The 22,618-nt window shown below is 43.0% G+C and overlaps 1 protein-coding gene across 1 annotated transcript in view; it reads left to right on the top strand.

Moving 5' to 3' along the window:
• Positions 1-22,618, top strand: part of st6gal2a (ST6 beta-galactosamide alpha-2,6-sialyltranferase 2a) — a 61,184-nt gene that overhangs the window by 15,432 nt on the left and 23,134 nt on the right. The window contains exons 2-3 of the mRNA XM_058623200.1: positions 12,175-12,232; positions 12,514-13,612. Coding sequence (XP_058479183.1) covers positions 12,604-13,612 — 1,009 coding nt within the window. The 5' untranslated portion in view covers positions 12,175-12,232; positions 12,514-12,603. The remainder of the gene's footprint in view (positions 1-12,174; positions 12,233-12,513; positions 13,613-22,618) is intronic.

Raw genomic sequence — 22,618 nt, 5'->3', positions numbered from 1 at the left:
GCGTTCCATTTTAAACTAGAGGTTTGGCTTCCTTTTTCAAATCAGGGACAGGAGAGAGGAGAGGAGAGGAGAGGGGAGCAGGAGGAGATAAGGAGTGTGATGGACAGATGAAGGAGGAGGTAACAAAGTTTGTCACGGCTCATGACTGGAACCCACCGTTTGAGCACAGCGTCTCTTGACTTGTATTCATTTTGCTCTGAAGTAGCCGGCGAGCGTCTCGCTGATGTTTCAAAATCCTGGGAGGACGTTCCGGTCACACTGAATTCCCGGGGACACGCTGAAGGCTCAGTCCCTTTCTCTTTTGCTGGAGCGATGGTAGATTCTAAAGTTCCGTCCGAACGCGAGGACTTCCTCCACCACTGTCGTCCATATCTGTATATGCTGTAGCTGAGAAGGAACTTGAGGACGATGTTGATTTTCGGTGATTGTCCATTAGCAGGATAACATTTCACCTGAGTGACTAGAAAATGTCCAAGTCAACCGTTTAAGATGTAAGATGGGCTCGCGAGGTTAGCAGCTGTAGCAGGGCGGCCTCCAGACTTTAAAACCACATTATAAGAACACATACCAACGTCTTATTTTGCTTTGGAATAAAACCATACTGTGATAATTATTGTTACTGAAATATTACCTCGTCCTGTTTGAGTTAAATAATAAAGCCCATTATTGCAGATGAATTCCCCGACAGCTGTGTCGGCTTGTTGTTTTCTTTTGAGATGATAGTAATTTGCCGCAGGTGTGCTGCTGCCGCGCGTCTCTCCTCAATCCTCCCGATGACTATTATGAACACGAGTTCTTGTATTCTTTTTTTTTTTGTGTGTTATTTTAATCATTTCTGGCAACATGCTGATAGCAACAGCATCACACTGGTGGAGAGCAACGCTCGCGCTGACTTGCATCACATTCAAGTCTCTACACGTTGACGAGTGCAGGCGAAAGAGCAGGAATGCCTGCTGCTGCTGCTGCTGCTGCTGCTGCTGCTGCTGCTGCTGCTGGGGCTCCTTTCACTCTGTTCTCTTGTGAGGAGAGGAAGTGAAATGGAAGCCCGTGTTTTCCCCTTTTCTTGGGCTTAAAAAAAACCCCAAATAAATCCAATTCCAAACCGCTCTCTGAACGGCGCGTGCATCTCGTCATGTGATTGTGATTGACAGGCGGTCAGATGGCTGGAACGAGCCGCACTGCCTGCAGTGTGTTCTCAGCTCCACATGCTCGCTGCCAGTGCTGAGGAGGCGGCGGCTGATTTACTGCTGGTAGTGAAGTCACATCTCCACACAAAGACTGGCAGGCAAATGGTAGTACAGTATTTACACACACACACACACACACACACACACACACAGATGCTGTAGTGGATGCAATATTAATTCAGTTTTGCTGAGTGGGGGGGGGCGTAACGACGAAAATGACTGACTTTGGAACAAACGCTCGTCAACGCAGACACAGTCAGTGGAGCGGTGACTTATATCTGCACGCACACGCGGCACTGCAGCTGAATGTAGGTCACATAATCAGGCAGATGTGTGTGTGTGTGTGTGTGTGTGTGTGTGTGTGTGTGTGTGTGGGGGGGGGGGGGGGCGGGGGGACGGGGGGTTAAAGAAAAGAAGGTGAGTGAGCACGGTAAGTGAAAGTGAAGAGAATAGGAACTCCTTCATTATGTCATCATGTTGGAGCGGCAGCAGGGTTAGGGCAGGATATATAGTTTCCCCCCCCTTGATCCCCACACCAGTTTTTCTGGAGCCCTGCCACACTGATCATTGAGTTGTTGAATTATGGAGGTCACTGTGCTCCTGGGAAGCTCCAGTGCAGCAGATCTCTGCACACACACAGTTTCTCCCACCTCCACGGCTTGTTTTCAAGTGCATTTACATCATTCTGTCGTTAATTAGATTAAATTCAAGGCGTAAAAAACGTCTCTGATCGATTAGTACGAGACGTGGAAGCACCTGAGGTCAGAATGTTTATGTCAAAATGAAATTTGATATTTTCCTACAGCCACACATATTATTATTATTGTTATTATTATTATTATTATTGTTATTATTATTCCGTATATTTCACGGGGTTGAGGATTAACTGAGTTGAGACGGTTTTAAGGGGGGAAGAATTTCACTTTGGTTATTTTCTGCCACTATAATTTAGCGGTGCAAGGTCATTGGGTGAGAGTCATGTGACATAAACTGTTTTTGTCACCTCTGATAAGGGCTGTCACCTTTTTTCCTAAAAATGACGCTCAAATTAATTTATTACGGCCCGTGATTCATATCAAACACCCCCACCCCTCCCATTTTACTAGCGCCCTCTGCTGGAAAATGGATAAACCACATATTTGGCCTCTTATTTGACCTCTTTGCTGATCCTGAAAGGCCAATGTAAGGGTGAATATCATGTATGCCAAATGTTTTGATTTCAATTTACATATGTGTTTGAACACACTTGTGGGTGAAGGCAACTTTGTCAACCTCAGGGGGATTTTGATTGAATAAACAATATAATGTTGCCGTTTTGACTTAAACTCACTCTGTCTTGTAGTAACCGTGTGTGCTCGTCTGTCGCCCACTGTGTCACGGTTCTACTGTAGCTCATCGGGCATTTTAACGCTGTCGCGAATCTATTTGTTTAGATTTTGTTGCCATGTCTGCATTATTCGTGGTTGTGTTTGGCATTTCAGGGTGTCGTTAACATCTGGCCATAGACTGCAGACGCAAAAGTAGCCTTTTGGATAATTACAGAGGGCCACACGGCTGGTGTAGTGGCCCTCTGCGGGAGCTTACTGTGGGATAATGATGGAGAAAGCTACGTTAAGAGATGCTCCGTCCACGTTCAATACATACATAGACTTTGTGACCTTTGGTCTTTGTTCTCCATGTCCAATAAAATTGTCATGCAATATATTGATTATCACAGAATTGCTGTATCGTGATATTATTGGTATCGTGGACCCCGTATCGAGTAGGGCTGAACAACTCATTTAAAAATCGCAGGAGGCGCAATATCTGTTAACGCCAAAATGTGTGTCAAAATATAATTTTAGATGAATTATTGTCACACGGTTATCGTTTTAAATATATATTTTTTGAGAATAATGATGTATAAATGACAATTCCCTGTGATATCGCGAATCATATCGCAATTCCTGTCCAAATAATCGTTCAGCCCTAGTATCGAGTATCGCATCGTGTGGCGAGTTACTGTCACTGTAACTGTATTGGCCTATAATCACCTCTGTCCTCATGAGGTCACGTTCCACGTCACGCCTGAGCTTCAGCACGGATAAGAAACAGTGTTTCCTCCGTCGCTCTGTTTACTCCTTAACGGCCGCACTTTGGAGTCTCGAGATGAGATGAAGTGCGGCGGAGCGTTGGGGAAACTCGGACACTGGCGGCATAATTACCCAGGATGAAGTCTGATGTGCCACACTGTAATAAGCCCAGTGCCTCTAGAGGCTACAGCAGACTGGACCTGCAGCCCGCGCGCGGGGGGGCGGCGGGGGGGGGGGGGGGTTCATTAAGCGAGGAAAGAAGAGACTGCGCGCATATGCCTCGTCTTTTAGCTCCGATTTCTCGCCTCAGTTAATATCCCCATTACTGTCTCTTTGCTCTGTGTCTTGTCTGATGTGAAAGCGCAGCAGTTTGCTGTTGTACTGTTGAAATATTATGCCCGGTATTGTCTGTGCGCGAGGCTCAAATTATGGCAGCGACACAAAAATGGCCTCGGATCGATGTGCGCATCGATACCTGTGTACTGTGAGTACGTCTGCGGCATTAATGAGGGCTTTTCATTTCCTTGGGTCGCAAACGTTTTCATAAAATACAAAAAAAAGTCTCCCGCAGACGCACAATTAGAACTTCTCAAAGTGGAGGAGCCGCTGTGTGTGAACACGAGGGTGTTGATAAGATCATTTCTGTCTGTGTGATACGCCACAGTGGAAATGTTGGAATCATTTCCTGCTTCACGTGTTAACACCGCGGCGACACGTCTCCACATAAGTGTATGATCTCTTTAGTGGGACAGGTACAAAGTGTCCCTGCAACAAGCACGTTCATTTTCAAACTGTTAAAATTGGAATTTCTTCTCATGCGATGTGGAATTTGGCCAGAAAGGAAATTGAATGTTATCAGACAATCTAAATATAATGAACTTTACATCACACCTTGATACCTGATGCACCAATTGTGAAATCCCAGGCACTCACTGCTGTTCAGAAATGGATTTATTAAGACAAAACCTCTCGCGATGGAGCGTTTGCACAAAAAAATACAAGATGGAATAAATGAACACGACAATCAGAGAGCGTCAGAAAACAGACGGCGAGAGAAAAGCAAAAAAAACAAATGAAAAATAAACACTGTCACACTGTCTTCATATACATTTTATGAAATAATCTTTTAACACTACATTCAATCATTTCCCCCCCCAGTAAACACGGCCCTGATAAACATCTGTGCCACTAAGTTATTTATTGATCAATGACAGTTCAACGAAGGTGAATATTATTTAAGTCCCACATGAATATAGTCATTATTCTCTCACTGTCAACCATGCAAACGTACTTTTATTTCATCTTTTGTCGTGGAGACATTAGCACAGCTGTGTGTCGTGTATAATATACTCGCCGTCTTTAAATCTTTTTATCAGCATAAATATACTCTGTTTTTTGCAGATTCCTGTCAAAGAACAACAACATGGTTTCCTTTAAATCTTTATAGAAATAAACGCTGCTTTAACTCTTAGAACACAGAGCATTTCGGCTGCTTTTTCCCCCATTACCGTGTTTAAATGTACAGTGTATATACAGAGGGTATAAGAATGCACAATATAGAGTCTTATATCCTGTTTCTCAGCACAACCTTGGCAAAAAAATAATTTTCACCAACTATATAAACACACCTGAGCAAAAAAAGCACTCAAAATGGTTGAATTTGAATTTGTGAAACACTGTAGCACAAAGAACACTATGATTAAATCAATATTTGATTTGCTTCTTAAACAATATTGACACAAATCTAATTCCACATGTGTGCACAGATCTGGGTGCATTTGTGGAGCTCGCTCTTTACTGCACGTCACCAGAGCCAGAATCCTTATTTCCTGTAGAGCAAGCCTCACTTTGCTTATTTGACATATTTTTGCACCAGCTCGGCTCCTCCTCAGCGGGGTGTCGTTACATGGACCAAACACTTTTTTTTTTTAATGGGATGCTGAGAGCGTGTATCCCCCCTTTAAGACTGCACAAGCACTTACCTGGCATTGAAATAGTGGCTATAGAGTTCAGTGTCGTTGCCTCAGGCAGCGCCTGTACTATAGACAAAATGAGAAATATTACACGGGGAGCTGCGAGGCAGCCGGGACTCCAAAAAAAAAAAAAAATCTCGTTACTTTAAAGAGAAATCTATAAATACACTGGCTTTATTTCCTCTCTTGCCTGGTTTTGTTGCGGATGTTTCTGCCCTAAAGAGATTTTGTGCCATGTTCGTCAAGAAGGGAAAATTCGTCGTGATGTGATAACAAAAAAATCCCAGAATCAGACGACGATGTATTTGCCTGAACTATGGTTAAGATTAAATTAAATAGGGGGTAAAACATTGAATTATTAAGCAGCGAGAGGCGAGAGTCTGATAATAAATACACATCCTTGGGAGCCATATTCTTCCTTCTATTTTCTTTTTAATCAATTTCCCATTAGCAGTTATAACAACACCTATTAAAAAAGAAGAACTAGTAACTGAACGGGGAAACTGAGTCGCTTTGTTCTCTCAGATGCAGCCTGAGATGTTTCAGCCTTGGAGAATTTGACTCCTGAGAGTTAAAAAAGATTTTTGCTTCTTAAAAAGGCAAATGTTAGCAGTGAGCACTTTGAAAGTGAGGTGATATCTTTGAAAAAGAATCTGTATGTAGATCAAAACATCTGAATCTAACACAACGAGCAGTCACAGTTGCAAACACAGGCATTTATATATTCTATATATCTCGTCTTTTATAAAAGAGATTAGATTCTTGATTCAATAAAAGATAAATGCATATAAATAGATGTTATTAACAGTCTGGTGTCTCAGTCTGGAAAGAAAACACTTCTTCTTCTTGTCTTCTTACATATTTTCTCTTCCCCTTTCATTCAGTCAAGATTAAAACATTGCTCATACTCATATACTTCAGTATATATAACATCATCTGTCCCTTTTTTTTTAGTGTCTCTTTATCGCCTGTGCTTAGTGAAGCCATTCCATATTTTCTCTTCCTCTTTTCCCTCAAAGTCAAAATTATTGTGCAATATTTTGTGAAATATCACTTTTCTTCGTACAGGATGATATTTCCTGTCCTTTATTAGTGTCTCTTTATCGCCTGCACTTAGTGAAGAATCGACAGGTTTTTTTCTGGGATTTTTAGGGACTGAAAATGTGTCTGAAAGTGTCCAGTGCACTAAAACACTGGGTGATGAGTTCAGAGACTGTGAGACCTGAGACTCTGAAACCAGAGACCAGGGTTTGCATCCCGGGCTGTGACAGACAGACAAACACTTATTGTATCAGACCTTTGAATAAGGCTTGCCGATAACTGCTGGTGTTATGTACCTGTATATATTACTTTATGTCATCTGACTCCAGATATGAAAGAAACGCGGATTTCTTTCTTTTTCATTTGTCCACTGCTGAAATGATAATTGTGACAATGGAAATTGTTATAAAAAAACCAGTGCATTTGTATGTAACTTTTACTTTTAAAGGAAATTCCTGAAGGAGCCCTTGGCAGCTGTAAATCTATTAGCGAAGATTCCCGGGGGGATTTACAGCTGGTGAGGTTGCTCAGGGTTTGTGAGTTTGAAATCCGAGTTCATGCCCCGTGACCTCCAGGAATTCTACGACTCTCTCACTACAAACTAAGCTGTTTGTGACGTCGCTGTGAATTTTGGCCGCGTTCCTGTAAATTGTCGACTAATATCACGATGACCGTCAATTTAGGACACAGATCATATCAGATTTTGACTTCTTTCCATTTCCCATATCACATGGCGGGATTTAAACTACTTCCGGGCAGTAAAAACCAGATACTGATACTGATCGTACTGCATCTGTTCCCTCGTGCAAAGTTTCTCCTGCTACCTTTTGTCACTTTTAGTATATACTCACATGCACATGCACCATAAGTACTGAATATGTAGCTCTACTCTGTGCCCCATTCTTTTCTTTCACCGCAACCTGTCTAGGCAGACGGCCGCACATCTTTGAGTCTGGTTCTATCAGAGAAACATTAATTTATTTTCTTTTTTCTCTCTCCACTGATGCCTCCTCTTCTGCTTGACTATATACGGTGCCTTGAGATGAATAAACAAATAAAATTGAAGTGAATATGCAGCCACATGTATAATGCTATGATTCTATTCCGTCCAGTTAATTGAGTCCCGTCAATGTTCTGTATTAATCACATTGAAAAATGATTTGAATCAAAAACAAACAGTAGGTTATTGATGAATAATATGATGGCTTTCTCACACTAAGCCGCTGCCACTCACGAACACAACAATCATCGGCATCAGGCTGCAAACATCAGCCAAACCCTGCGAGTGTTTTCATTTTATCGTCACCAGAACTCAAATTAATTAGTTGATTGATTGGTGATAAATTAAAAAGCCCAAACATTCCCCTGCCACAGCTGCTTTATAATGAGAATGTGCTGCTCTCGGAGTTATAATAAAAGTCACAGACGTTACTTGTTTGTTTTGTTTTTTTTTAATTATTTTTTTTTATCATATATTCGCTTCAGATTTAGGTTTTACTTTGTAAGAGATGTTGTGCTTTGGAGTGTGCCGCGCGCTTCTTTGTTCGCCCGCCGTCTCCCTCTCACTCCCACTAAGTCATTTAGTCGTCCTTTGCTGTCTGGCAGACGCGACGTTTCACTGTTTCCCTTTTTTCTTTTTCTTGTTGTACCATTTCTTTGTGAGACTGGCGCTGTCCTCCACCCCCGCCGCTCCATCTGTGCCACACATTTATGTTGTTTCGCTGCACTTACTGAAGCACACATCCTTATTGCTGCCAGGTGAGGCACGCCAACACACACACACACACAGACTCACAAATTTCTGCTCAACATGCCTTGAGGGCAAACACACACACACACACACACACAGATGTGCACATCCACACCAGGCTCCTGTGTAGCAGAGGTGCATATAGATGACATTTGCCTGACGATACCATTGCCACTGGGCAGTGGTGTGTGTGTGTGTGTGTGTCAGGTATGCTGCAGAAAGTCCCAGGTGTTAAATGGCATATTTTTCTGCACGGCAGCGTTTCTGACCTCAGTGCGGCAGACATGTTGCAAACCGCCACACCGGGGGATTTGTGTCTGACACCCATCCCACCTCAGTCGAAGCCTTGAGGCCAGAACATGCTGCGAGTTGCCAGAAACTCATCAGATGCTCCGTGTTTGTACAGATGTGCGTTTCTGTCCAGTGTTTTCTTCCTCCCATACTGTCTCTTCTCCCTCTGGCCCAGTTGCCCCCTGCTGTTTTTCTCCTGCCTGACAAGGGTCAGTACATGACCTTTGGCCTCCTGCGTGGCCCCCCCGGGGGGAGAGCAGACTGGAAGTTGAGTAAAGGTGAAAGGGGGTGGTGGGGGTGGAGGGAGGTGGTGGGATCTGCTGCACTCTGCAAGACCGGACATCTTTAGAAACAGGAAGCTGTAATTAAGACTCGGAGCGGCTCTGTACTCATGAGTGTTCCTCTGCCTCTGAACTCGCTCTGCCTCCCGCCTCGAAGGAAACACTTTCACTCTGAGAGTCTAAAACCTATAATTACATGTGGATGGGAGGATCGTAGCCCTCTAATGTGAGCCCATTTAATGCCTCATTTAGTCACCTTGATTGCTGTGTATTTCACTCTGTAAGCTATCAGTGAACCCGGCGCCAGATTTCTATCAAAGCGGCGGCAGAGTAAGTCAGGCTGAAATAAATAAAGATGTAGTGGAGATGTTGCCTTGAGGAGTCCTGGTTCTTGATGTAGTGTCTGTGATTCAGCGCGTCTCGGCGGAGCAGTTGGTCAACGAGAAGTTGTTAAAATTTCTCATTTTTACCCCGGCCTTCATCTCACTCCTTTGCCCCTTGGGTGGTGGTTAGAATCTACCCCGTCTGTGATGGGCAATTCCTTCCAGAATGTGACACGTCGTTAAGTCAGCCGACGCGTCTTTGCTGGTGATCGTTGTCAGCTGTTGTTAGATCACTATCATGGAGTCGAGGCATTGTCTTCAATACCCATCATTTGAAGGACTAGTTCGCCATTTCACGTCACCCTATAGTCCTCTAACTCACCAAGAACCAGGACCCCTGATGCACACATGTGAAAACAGAGGAGTAGGGCTTCATTGGTCGGGGCAAGGGGTGACATTGGATCGAGTCCTGGATGTAGTAAATCTTGAGAAGCCGGATGGGAGGCTACATTCTATTCATTCTACCCTCTCCCATTGACCTATTGTGTGAAAAGCACTCAGTACAAGTCTGATGGTTTGTGCTGGAGGAAGTTTAGCAGAGTCCTGGTTGTTATGGCCAACTTAAACTGTGTTTGCATCATGGTACAGTTTGGAATGATAAAGCCCTGGATCCCATTTTTCCTTTCACCCCAACCTGTCTAGGCAGATCTGGCCACACATCTTTGAGTCTGGTTCTGTCAGAGATTTTCTTCTTTCTTCTTTTTCTTCTTTTCTAAAAGGGAGTTATTTTTTCTCTCCACTGATGCCTAGCGCTTGCTCATTGTGTGAAGTGTTGGGTTTCTCTGCTTCTCTATTTTGTCGTCTTAGTACAGAGCCTTGACATAATGTATGTTGTGATTCAGCGCTATGCAAATAAAATTGAATTGAATCCACCAGGTTTTTTTCTTAGCTGGTTTGTGGCTATGTTTCCCACCAACAAGACGTCAAGTTCTGTATGAGAATAGTCTGCGCGGTGTTGCACAGAAAGACGACCAGGACAAAAAGGGAATGACGTTAATCTGTCGCCACAATGTAGCCCAACCAGCTGGTCTAGCTCCTGACCCTGACTTTACCGTACCATTTTACTCTGGATCCCCAGTCTGGGCTGGTTATAGCTTGGTCCTATTCCTAAAGGAAACGCAAAAACAAATACCATACCATACTGTACCAAACCTTTCCACTCGAAAGTATTGGTAACATGAGAATTATACTTATTGCTGGTGATGTGGGCTACACGGTTGGTGTAGTGGCTAGCGCTCTTGCCTTTGCAGCTTAAACCTGATATCTCGTCCTTGCGTTGGAATGTTGTCGTAACGTGACTCGATCGACTGACATTTCACTACCTCTCTGACCCAGAATGCAGTTTGGCAACACGCGATGCTGCCCCGTTCAAAGTGAATTTGTATTGTTTCAGGTGAATCGTCCACATCGTCCGTGTGAGTCCAACCTTTAGTGTCCGCCAGTCGTTCCATGTCATGTGAAACAAACGATTACTCATGCTCATTCAGACGCACAACTTCATGTATTGGTGGCTATTGGGACATGAATGTTTTCACCAAATTAAACAGATTACAGACTCTAGCTTTTAATATGATGATTGATTGTAATCCAATTTTTTTTTTTTTTAAAGAGAGAAATTGGCAGGACAGCGAATGCTTCTATTTTTATTCAGGGGAATTAAAAGCAAATCTTTTACCAAAGGACACCTTGACAAACAATGCCAAACATAATCTTCTACCTCTATTATTAATTAATTAACCGCATACAAACTGTCCAGATTTTTACTGGCTGATCCTTTCAGCTCAATACTCCCTTCTGGAAAGGGTAACCAGAACAAGTACGGCGGGTACAACTCCACTGTCTTTCTGAAGGTTTATTCCACATACACAGTTAAACAGCAGTGAGGCAGCAGTCAGTTAGTAGTAGTTAGTTTAGATCGTAGTTAGCTACTCACTAGAGTTAGTCAGTCAGTTTAGACAGTTAGTAGTTAGAAGTTAGTCAGCAGTTTGTTAGCTACTAACTACAGTTAGTTGGTTAGTAAGTTAGTTAGCTACTAACTAGAGTTAGTTAGACTGCAGTTGGTTAGGTTGTAAAACCGACAAGTCATACAGGTTCTGATGATACGAAGGTTAATATATAACAAAACATGGCTTTGACAATGCACCTTAAAGGCACTTTAAAGGCAACGGTGCTTTGATACCAATTACAACAATGAACAGATAAATAGAATGAAAGATAAATAGCTTTGCCTGCTAGAAAGTTCTACAGACACCTTGACAATCAATGCCAAACATAATCTTCTACCTCTATTGTTAATTAATTAACCGCATACAAACGATGCAAACAGAAATATAAGTAGGACATTTGGCCTGGATTTAGTTTGAAACTTGGTGTCTTCGGTCTCTTCCTGACAGACTCCACTGTGTCTCTGTGGGGGGACACGCGCCATCTGCTGCAGGACTCCTCGTCCTCCTCTCGTCACATGGTTTATTATCAGCCTGGCTGTATGTTTTGGGGTCATTGTCGTGCTGCATAATTCATTTGGAACGGATGAAGTGACGGATGTGAATCTAAACATGAATTGCATTTTTTAAAACGGATCGCCGCAAGTGAACGATTCACTTCCTCATTGATGCCATTATTCATTAATTTTTCTGCCATTTTTCACTCAGTGAAGTTTTATTTATTTGTTTTTTTTAATGTTCATTTCCCAGGCTTTATGTAAACACTGAATAGTGTTTTAACACCTTGTAAAATGAGATGTGAGTGCTCATTTATGCGTCTGTAATTCCTGCTGCTGCTGCTGCATAAACATCTTTTATGACAGAAAGGTAAAACCCATTTCTGTTAATATTAAAAACATCCTCATAGGATGTGGTGTAATGGCTGACACATAAATACCCATATGTTGGTTTAACAGCCACATCATAAAGTACTAACCCTTTTTTTAAAATGTGGCGGCAGAAAAAACAACCTAATTAGTCTCATGGGCGTCTAGAGTCAAGAAAACAATTTTAATGCGTCTTTTGACATGTTTCAAACTCAAACTCATGTTCCTGGTTTCATAATCCCTCCTCTTCTGTTATGAGTGGACCGCTGAACAAGTTCTGCCCGTGCAGATGTGTCCTCCTGTGGCGCGTGTCCACGTGAGCTGTGTGTTTTCATGTCCATCTGCATTCTTGACTCCGTTAATCCGTGTTCCCTCCTCTCTTCTCAGGGTCCTTTTTATATCCTCGCACACACACGGACATGAAGGAATAGGAGCGTCAGTTGAGGTGAGTGACTTTAAACCCCTCCCTATGTTCTTCTTATAGTTTAGTTTTTAAGTTTTCCTTTACCTCGTTAAGCAGTTTCCGCTTCCTGAGAACTGTCACCTGATGTTAGGCGGCGACGTGCTGTTGTTACGGAGGTGCGATCACATCAGGTGACAGTTCTGATGAAGGTGGAGGATACGCGCCGAAACTGGTTAACGAGGTAAAGGAGAACGTACCGTGTGTGTCAGTAGACATAAATATTCTTCTAGTTCAGTTTCATTCACAGCTTTCTTCTCTCGCAGGCCCTCCAGCTGACTTCAGGGCAAAGTCGTGGCTGCGAGGCTTTGCTGCTGGTGGGCCAGTCGATCAGGCGCGTGTGCGAGTGAGAGCTAATGAAGTCCAGTATGAGGCAGTGGCGGAGGCTGGTGCTGGCCGGGATGCTGGCCTGGGTTCTCCTCTTCCTCGGCCTCCTCTCTTACTTCCTGGATGCTCGCGTGGACGAGCCCCTGACCTCTGCTGGCTCTTTACTCTCCCAGCACCCCGACACTCGCCGCCTGGCCTCCATACAGGCCTCCCATCAACAACTCGCCCACATCGGCTCCCGACCTGAACCGGCTTTGGCGGCGACGACAACCAACGCCGGGGACGAGCCAGAGCTGGAGCCCTCTGCCAGCCCCATGACCCCAGAGTCCAGCCTGGAGGTGAGCCGCAGCCCCAACAGTGCTCCATATGTCACCTACGGTAGCCAGGAAGCCAGTCGCCAGGATTACCTGGACCCCCAGAGCCTGGCTGCCTGGTCCTCCTTTGGCACAGAGAATGTGGACTCTCACCCAGATCCCGCGGTCCAGAGTCGCGAGAGAACATCTCAGACCGCAGAGTATCCGAACCACGTCAGCTCCGCACACCACCGCGGTGGTGCCGGTGGTGAGGAGGAGGAAGAAGAAGAAGGAGAGAAGGAAAATGAAGATGAAGACCTGCGACACAGAATGAGAGCGGCAGCACACAGGAGGGCCGGCGGCGACTCCTCTGATCTGGAGGAATATTACTTCTCAAAGTCGGTCTCTGTGGTGCATCGGCTGTGGCGGGGCGACGTGTCCGCCAACATGCTGAGTCCTCGGCTGCAGCGCTCCATGAAGGACTACCTGAGCGCCAACAAGCACCACGTGTCCTACCAGGGGCGTCGCAAGGCCGCCCAGAGTGCCAAGGAGCTGCTGTGTCAGATGAAAGCGCAGGCCCAGCTGAGGACGGTGGACGGCTCGGAGCAGCCCTTCTCCTCGCTCGGCTGGGCTCGCCTCGTGCCCTCGTCCCCGCTGGAGCGGCGGGAGCAGAGCAGGTTCAGGACGTGTGCCGTGGTCACCTCAGCCGGAGCCATCCTGCGCTCAGGACTGGGCAAAGAAATCGGTGAGTACAGATATTCTGAAACACAAGTTTCGGATTTAAAAACTACTGAATATTGGTCCGAGTGAAGTTTTTAAAAGTTAGAAAATGACTCTTGACGGCGTTGTATCGACTCCAGAAGTTAAATACAGAGCCCTCGAGTCAACAGATGAGAAGATACGGGATGACAGACAGGACGGGAGACGGCAGACTAGATAAAAGCTGAAAGGTTGCACACAGACCTCGGACCTCATTAAAAATTGAAAGGTCTTCTACAGTTCGTACACTTCCCTCTGAGGTTGTGTTCTTCACTCACAATATTATCGGCCGTGGAACAGTTTTCTGAATGTGCTTCAAAGGAGGAAAAACAGTGTTTTTTTTCTGCCTTTCAGGAGCATGAATTAGCACATTTTATGACTAAATCTGCCTCTTCATTTCTGAGATATCAGCCGTGAGCAGTCGGGATGTGCAGTGCCTTCAAATGGGACTCATGAAACGGGAATGATAAAGAAACTTTAGGGGGAAAAAGTGAACTGGGAAACAAATTGAACCATTTAGAACTTTATATAAGTTAAAACGCCAAAATCAACTTGCTCGTGGATTCTACTCGTGAATACGTAGATTTATCTCGTTAAAGTGAACATTTTATGGCACTATAGCTGTTGAACTGAAAGATTTAATGTACTCCACACAAAAACTCTTAGATAATGAGTCGTTTTTATTCAAACAAAAAAATAAATATGACCTTTTAAAAGAAAAATGACCAACAGAGGAATTTTTTATAGTATCATTAATTTGGTTTTATTAGAGAAGGGTAATTCTCTTGGACCAACGCTTCTTCTTTCTACTACAGTTACGTGAACGGCCAACATGGAGCTCCTCCCGTCTGTTTCAAATTAAAAGCAATTCAAACACGCGGTCACATGGCCTCACGTTTCCCTGCGCTGCCGTTGATTATCGCGCGGGTTTTCATTAGAAGCAGCTTAACGTCATAAAGACGCTTAACAGGCGACTCTGCACGTGAATCAGCAGATCACTGAGATCCATGACACCGTAAATCTGAAACAAGCAGCAACTGACGGGAATCAGTGTCGTCTGTGTGTGTGTTTTTATTCATGTCTACTTAGTTGGTTACTTTCTTGTTTGTTTGGTCACTCTTTCTGATGCTTGTTTGTTTCATTGGTCGGTTGACTCGTTCGATCAGTTGGTTGGTTGCTTGTTTGTGGTTGGTCAGTTGTTTGATTTAGTTTGTCCTTTGGTTTTATCTAGTTGGTTGTTAATGACTTGTTTGTGGTTGTGTAGTTTAGTCAGTCAGTTGGTCAGTTTGATCGGTTGCTTTTTTGTTTGTTGTTGGTTAATTAGTCGGATGGCTGCTTGTTGCTTGTCATTATTTCACTCCACGGAGCGGGAGTGAGGTATTGTTTGTTGTTTTTGTCTGTCTGTCTGTCTGTCTGTGTGTGTTTCCGCACTTGCCAATATGACCAACAGAGGGTGTCAGAGGCTTGTTGCGCGAATGGGGTGTAGTCTGCCATCTCTGATTGCCTTGTTTTGTTTGTTTTGGTTGGTTAGTTAGTTGCCTGATAATTACTCTTTTATTTAGTTTGATTGGTCAGTTAGTTGGTTGTCTGGCTTAGTTAGTCTGTTGGCTGCTTGTTTAATTAGTTGCCTGTTAATTACTTTTTTTGTTTGCTTGTTTGTGGTTGGTTAATTGGTTGGTTGTTTGGTTAAGTTGCTTGCTTGTTAATGACTTGTTTTTTGTTTTAGGGTTTGGTTAAGTTTAGTTAGTCTTCTGGTTTCTGTTTTCTTGGTTTGTTGTTTGTTTTGGTCTGACTGGCCTGGTTAGGGTCAGTTGCGTGTTTCTTTGGTGGATTCGTTGAAGCAGGATTGTGCAGAACTATTGACCCAGTTTCCATCAAATCTTTGGTTCAATCACCAAGTAATTCATTGAGGTTATCACATCACTTTATTTTCTACCTTAAGACGCAGACGGCCATGTTCAGCCTCGTCCGAGGACAAACTCTCGTCTTCTCCGCTCCATTGAAGCTCGGGTCGAGGTTTAAAGCGTCTCTGTGTATCTTTTGCGTGATTTCCTTCCTTTTTTATTTCCTTCTTCTTTTAATTGACCACGTTTCCCAGCTGCTCTTGAACCTCTGACACTTTTGAGTGTCTGACGATCAGTATATCAAATATCATTTCTTAACTCTCGGCAAACTTAGAAAGTGCAAGGACAGAGGTTCAGATGAGGAGTGGCGATGAAAGAGGAAAGTAAGTATAACTCGTCAGAATCAAGCTATGACTTGAAAAAACTCCTTAAAATGCATTTACAATGTTTAACATCGGTGGCGTTAAAGCCACGGGGATGAATCTATTCCTACAATACAGTCGCAGTCGAGAGGAAGTCATTCAATTAACTGCCCGTAATCAGCATCGTTTGTCGTGGGGGGGGCAAGAAAAAAAGAGGGAAATATGCAATTGTGGTGTGTATGGTTTTTACAGCGGTGATTACACACAGCTGGATTTGGCTCATCAGTCTCTACCTGCTCCGCTTAAAGCCGAACTATGTCACGCCGAGTTTTTAAACCCTGTTAGCGCCGTAATGGCTTCATTTATACGAGTGCCGGCGTGAGAAAGAGAAAGAGAAAGACATTTCCTTTCCTTCACGAAGGCGCGTAAACGCGATTGATATCCAAAGAACGTCGCGTGATTGATTTATGCTTAAACGCGCTGCGGCCTGTGGATTTTAAAGTTGCCTGCGCCGACGCTGATTTGCATCCCATTGCTTTCACATTTCTTTCTTCTTTTCCTTCTTTTCTTTTTTTTCTTTTCCGTGACATTTTGCTGATTAACTTGTCAAACAGATTGTAAGCAGGGTTGAGTGTGTGCCAAGTGGGCTATATGTATGTGCATTAGAGTGTGTGTGCGCTTGGTTTATGGGGCTCTGGCAGCTCTCTGGTTAGTGGAGAGAGTGTGAATTCGGTGACAGATGGCTCGGTGGAGGACGGCAGGAGCCCCCTGTGCTCACCGATCAGCCTCTTACGCGTCACTTATAGTTTCTCTGCAATTCGCTTGTTTGTGAATTCAGAGCGAACGAGTGTTCGGCGTGAAACGGGAGGAGGAGGAGGAGGGAGAACGCTTTATGTGTTAAATGTAAAGCGACTTGTACAGAGAAATAGGAAACAGTACCTGCAACAGCGCTTGACCTTTTTGGTTTATGTGAGAGTAGAAAAGTATTTGTGTGAAAATTACAAGCCGTGTTTTAGGAGCTGGAGATTCTGTGTGATGAATGTGGCTGATTTAAAGCTTTTACAATCTTGAGGTTTGCAGTCGTATTTCAGCCTCGAGTTTTCTGTCCATACTCGACCGAGGCCATGGGACTATTGAATATTTACATCATCATCCAGCGATTTTCAGGCCGCCGCGTGTTGCGTCCAGAGTATGCCCGAGAGCACAACCTCAATCATCCACCGATATCTGTCCAATAAAGTTATTTCACACCTCTAGAAACTACAAAGACCTTAATAAGACATTTTCAAGCTGTTAAAAAGACAGAATTCTCCAACTGGGTAACAAATATTCTGCTCCCATGAAGAAGAAATAAGCTGCCTACAACATGACTCAGGTTTTTATTGACATTTTACAGTCTTGTGCATAGTGAAGTATGTGATATATAAGATTTTGGACTTTCAGTATCTGACCAATACTGATACTACGTGTAGGATAATTTCATCCCTAATTTTCGACAGAAACACAATCATTTAGCAATTTTTACTTATTATTACTTATTTTTATTTGATATACACCTGTTTATTAAGTGTTTTCACCTTATTTTCACTCAATCCATGTAAAACAATTCAAATTCACCCTATTTTACTCAACTAACGTGACCCGAACACGACCTAAAACTGACAATGATTTCTGGATTTCTGTCCCGTACCTGACCAATGCCCATATTTACGTCGCCGTGTGTCGCGTTCCATTTACCGTCATAATTTAGGGAAGGCTTAATGTCACTTTTATTCATTCTTTTAAACTGCAAAGCTGTTAAAAATACATCAGTGCAGTCATTCCAAACTCTTTGAAAAGACACTTGAAGACATTTTACAGTCTGTGCATAGTGAAGGATGTGATGTATAAGAAATTTGGATATGCGTCTGATTTAATATTTTTCTCTTTACAATATCTAGTCCAGTAAATATAACCAGTATTGGACCAATAATGATGATACATATGGGATATTTTCATCCCTATTGTAAATACTAAACCCTGGTTTTCAACAGAAACACAATCATTTAGCAACTTCTACTGTAGGTTAGGAAAAAAGTTACCAAACCGGGGCTTTTATTTTGAAAATAATGCCTTTTAATGTTGTAATGGTGTTTGACTTCCTGTCCCGCTCGCCATGCGGCAAAAATACTCTCAACACTCAATAATTTATAGTTATTTTAAGGTAGAAAAAAAAACAATTTTTCTTTAAATTCCGTTTGTTTCAAGTTCAAGTCAATGATTAACAGTTTGAAATAATCGTCATTATTATATTTCCCATAATCCAGCAGCTCTATTTTACTGCATTATCACTCATTTGTATTCGTTATACATCTGTTTATTCAATGTTTTTCACTATTTTCACTAAAGCAACGTACAAAAATGCCAAATTCAACCTACTTTATTTGCTCTACGTTTCTTTTAAAGACCTTGAAAGCAGCATCAGCAGCAGCAGCAGCAGCAGAAAAGGTGTTTACACATTTTCACTGAACACAAAAGTTCCAGCTAAACGAATCACCGTCCACCACTGGAGCTTGTTAGACATGGAACACAGCAGGTGTGTTTGATTTGAGACACTTAACGCGGTCGCTGGCGGGTGGTGCAAAACAAATCAACAAGCATTTTTTTCCTGCCTCCGCTGTTGCTTTTAAGACTCTTTTTTCTCCTCCTTTGTTGTCTTTTTAAAACTCTTTCTCCTGAGAGAGAGACAAACTAACTAATGCATTCATTCATTCATTCATTCAAAAACACAAGACGTACATGTGAACAAAAAGGTACACACACACGTAAAAGAAGGAAACTTAAAAACCAGGAGCATTAAAATGTAAATAGATATTCTCACTTTCAGGCCACTGACTGAGATTAGGACAAATCTTCTTCATCTGATTAGATTTGCAGAGTTGAATTTAACTGTAACATCTGTGTGATGGTGATTATAGTCTCAGAATCTGAGTAACTGATGAGTCGTCTGGTTCATTAAGTGTCAGGAGATGTTGACGTGCGTCTCCCGAAACCTGGAAATGATTGAAAATGATAAATGATAAAAAAGCTGTTTTTTTTTTTTAATGATATGGAGCAAAGAAAACACATTAAAGTGTAAAAGTTTGTTTTATGGATTAATCGATAGATGGATAGATAGATAGATAGATAGATAGATAGATACTTTATTCATCTCACAGAGAAATTCACAGTTCAGCAGCTCCAGAATATGTTACACGATAGAAACATAAGAGGCATGCAGGTCTATGTACAGTCTAAATATAAACTGAAACATATGTATAAAAAGGAAAAAAGAAAAAATATATAAAAAATATAAAGGCGTTAAAAAGAATGAGATGTACATGTGTGCTTGCGTGTATGTGTCATGTATGATGCAGGTTGAAGAGTCTGATGGCATGGGGGAGGAATGATCTCCTCAGTCTTTCTGTGGAGCAGGACATTGACAGCAGTCTGTCACTGAAGCTGCTCCTCTGTCTGTGTATGGTGCTGTGTAGTGGATGGTGTGGATTGTCTATGATGGACAGGAGCCTGTTGAGTGTGCGTCGCTCAGCTATCGATGTCAGACTGTCCAGTTCTGTGCCTACAACAGAGCCTGCCTTCCTTATTAGTTTGTCCAGGCGTGAAGCGTCCTTCTTCTTTAGGCTGCCCCCCCAGCACACCACTGTGTACAGGAGGGCACTCGCTACCACAGACTGGTAGAAGGTCTGTAGCAGCTTCCTGCAGACGTTGAACGATGCCAGCCTTCTAAGGAAGTACAGGCGACTCTGTCCTTTCCTGCACAGAGCATCTGTGTTGGTGGTCCAGTCCAGCCTGTCATCCAGCTGTACTCCCAGGTATTTGTAGGTGTGCACCACCTCCACACAGTCCCCCTTGATAAGAACTGGTTCTGGGTGCACCCTGGATCTCCGGAAATCCACAACCATCTCCCTGGTCTTGGTGGTGTTTAGGAGCAGATGATTGTTGTCACACCATTTGACGAAGTCCTGGATGAGCTCCCTGTACTCATCCTCGTTTCCGCTCCTGATACAGCCAACAATGGCTGTGTCGTCCGCAAATTTCTGCACATGGCAGAGCTCTGAGTTGTGCTGAAAGTCAGACGTGTACAGGGTAAACAAGACAGGAGAGAGCACAGTCCCCTGCGGCGCCCCCGTGTTGCTGACCACCATGTCAGACCTGCATTCCCCCAGTCTCACATACTGGGGTCGGCCGGTCAGGTAGTCACTTATCCAGGCAACTAGGTGTGAACCCACTCCCATCCCGGACAGCTTGTCCCTCAGGAGCAGAGGCTGGATGGTGTTGAAGGCGCTGGAGAAATCCAAGAATGTAATTCTCACAGCACCGCTGCCTCTGTCCAGGTGAGAGAGAGATCGATGTTGCAGGAAGATGATGGCATCTTCCACTCCCACCTTTTCCCGGTAAGCAAACTGTAGGGGGTCAAGGGCATGGCAGGTCTGTGGCCTGAGGTGATGAAGCACCAGTCGTTCCATGGTCTTCATCACGTGCGACGTCAGGGCCACAGGTCTGAAGTCGTTCATCTCTCCAGGATGGGGTTTCTTTGGGACTGGGATGATGCACGATGTCTTCCACTGCTGGGGAACCTTCCCCAGTCCCAGGCTCAGGTTGAAGATGTGCTGAAGGGGGTGACCCAGTTCCCGCGCGCAGGCCTTCAGCAGTCGAGGTGACACTCCATCTGGACCTGCAGCTTTGTTAGGACGCAGCCTCCTCAGCTCTCCATAAACCTGAGCTGCCGTGATCGTGGGTGGTGTGGTGGGGGGTTGGGAGTTGTCCTCATCTGTGTTAGTGGAGGCTTGTGTGAGTTGGGGGGTGAGGTGAGGGGTGAGGGCATCAGCATTCAGATGTGTGAATGGGATGGGGTGATCTACGATCGACGATAAATAACAGATGACGGATCATTTTAGAGCTGCAAATAACTGTCAACTGGTTTCTTGATGAATTGAGTCATCGTTTGGGCCATAAAATGTCAGAAAACGTTGAAAAATGTTGATCGGTGTTTACCAAAACCAGGAAATGATGACGCTCTCAAATGTCTATGTTAAGTTTTAAGGATTTATTTGTCAAATGGAACAAAGACACCAAGAAAATATTCACACTTAAGAAGCTGAAAAATCAGAAAACCTTTTTAATTATTGGAAATAAACACTCAGACTGACCAATCCATCTATCTATGATGTATTATAAAATAGTTGAAGATTGAAGATTAGTAATGGATTAATATAATAATAAGCGTTCTAGCCTTACAATCAATCCAATTGTATTCACATATATATATATATATATATATATATATATATATATATATATATATATATATAGCCCCTCCCACTTCCAATTTACTTTCAGACGTCCATATTACATATATTGTTGAAATTGCACTTGTTTTTCTCAAGGAATTTCAGGTTTTGTTCATAATATGTTGTAAAAAAGATGTAAAACAAAAGAAAAAAAGCCTCCTGTTGTTTAGAAGTTATCATGCTGTTATGTTATATGGATTATAGACGTGTGGTGTATATGCTGCCCGGGTCTAAAGTACTTGACAGTTGAGAAAATGAAGAAATCAGAGTTTCGGCCTTGAGTTAAAGTCAAATTCTGTGTAGTTTTCTGTGTTAGAATGAAGCTCAGACAGAATATGTGTCTGTGGAGACACTGCGACGTGTGTGTGTGTGTGTGTCTGACTGTCACGCTGGTGCTTGTGTCTTTATTTAGGACGACAACAAATGACAAAAGTTATTGTTACATCCAGGAGGAGGCAGATATTAGCTCCATGAACACACACACACACACACACACACACACACACACACACCATCGTCAGCTAAATTTAAGACTCTCCATTAAAGACAGTCAGTGTTGAAACATCATTCAGCCGCCGTGGTTTATTTTTAGTTGTGAATAAGACAATCATTGCAAATACAAACACAAGGACTCCAAAACGTTCCCTTTGTTTAACATTTCTTGAGAAAAATAAGTGCAATTTCAACAATATTGTGCCTAAGTTTATCTTTAACAAAGGCACCAAGCATTCAGTCAAAGGTTTCTGAAACTGAAAAATATAGTATATATTAGTATATATAGTATAGTATATATATATATAGTATATAATATAGTATGTTGAGATTAAACTTTCACAAATTCATCCTGCGGGCCAGATTGGACCCTCCGGTGGGCCAGTTCTGGTCAGCGGGCCGTACGTTTGACACCCCATCTTTACAACAACCCTCAGGTGGCCAACATTGAACATCAAATAGATTTATTTAGAGTTTCCGATATTATAATCGCTTTATTTTGCATCATTAACATGCTTTTATTGTGAAGTAAACATCGTTCCACATCCAAACAACCACTCTTACTCTGAAGTTCCTGCGTACATTTTCTCTTATTAGTCGGTGCCATTTTTATTATATTTCTATCTTCCTGATTTATTACTACATGTACATTATATCTGGTTATTCTCGTCTTTATTGAGAGAAAGCTGCACAAAATGTCATTGTGCGTGTGCATAATGACAATAAAGGTCATTCATTCACGGCGGAGTATTGTGTGTATGATTTTAAGGTCACAGCTGTTTTTTCCCACATTTTCCTCCATTTTTCCTCCATATTCACATATTTAGCAGACTACATCTCCTGTAGTATTATTGTTGTGATTATTATTCCATTGATTTTCCTCAGTGTCTCACACTCGCGTGGCTCTGAAGTCGATACCAAAGACAAAATGTTGTTGAGGAAAAAGAGAAATTATTGCTCCTGA

The sequence above is a fragment of the Solea solea genome, chromosome 2 (genome assembly GCF_958295425.1).
Source record: "Solea solea chromosome 2, fSolSol10.1, whole genome shotgun sequence".
Taxonomy (NCBI): Eukaryota; Metazoa; Chordata; class Actinopteri; order Pleuronectiformes; family Soleidae; genus Solea; species Solea solea.
This window is presented reverse-complemented; position numbering and strand designations above follow the sequence as displayed.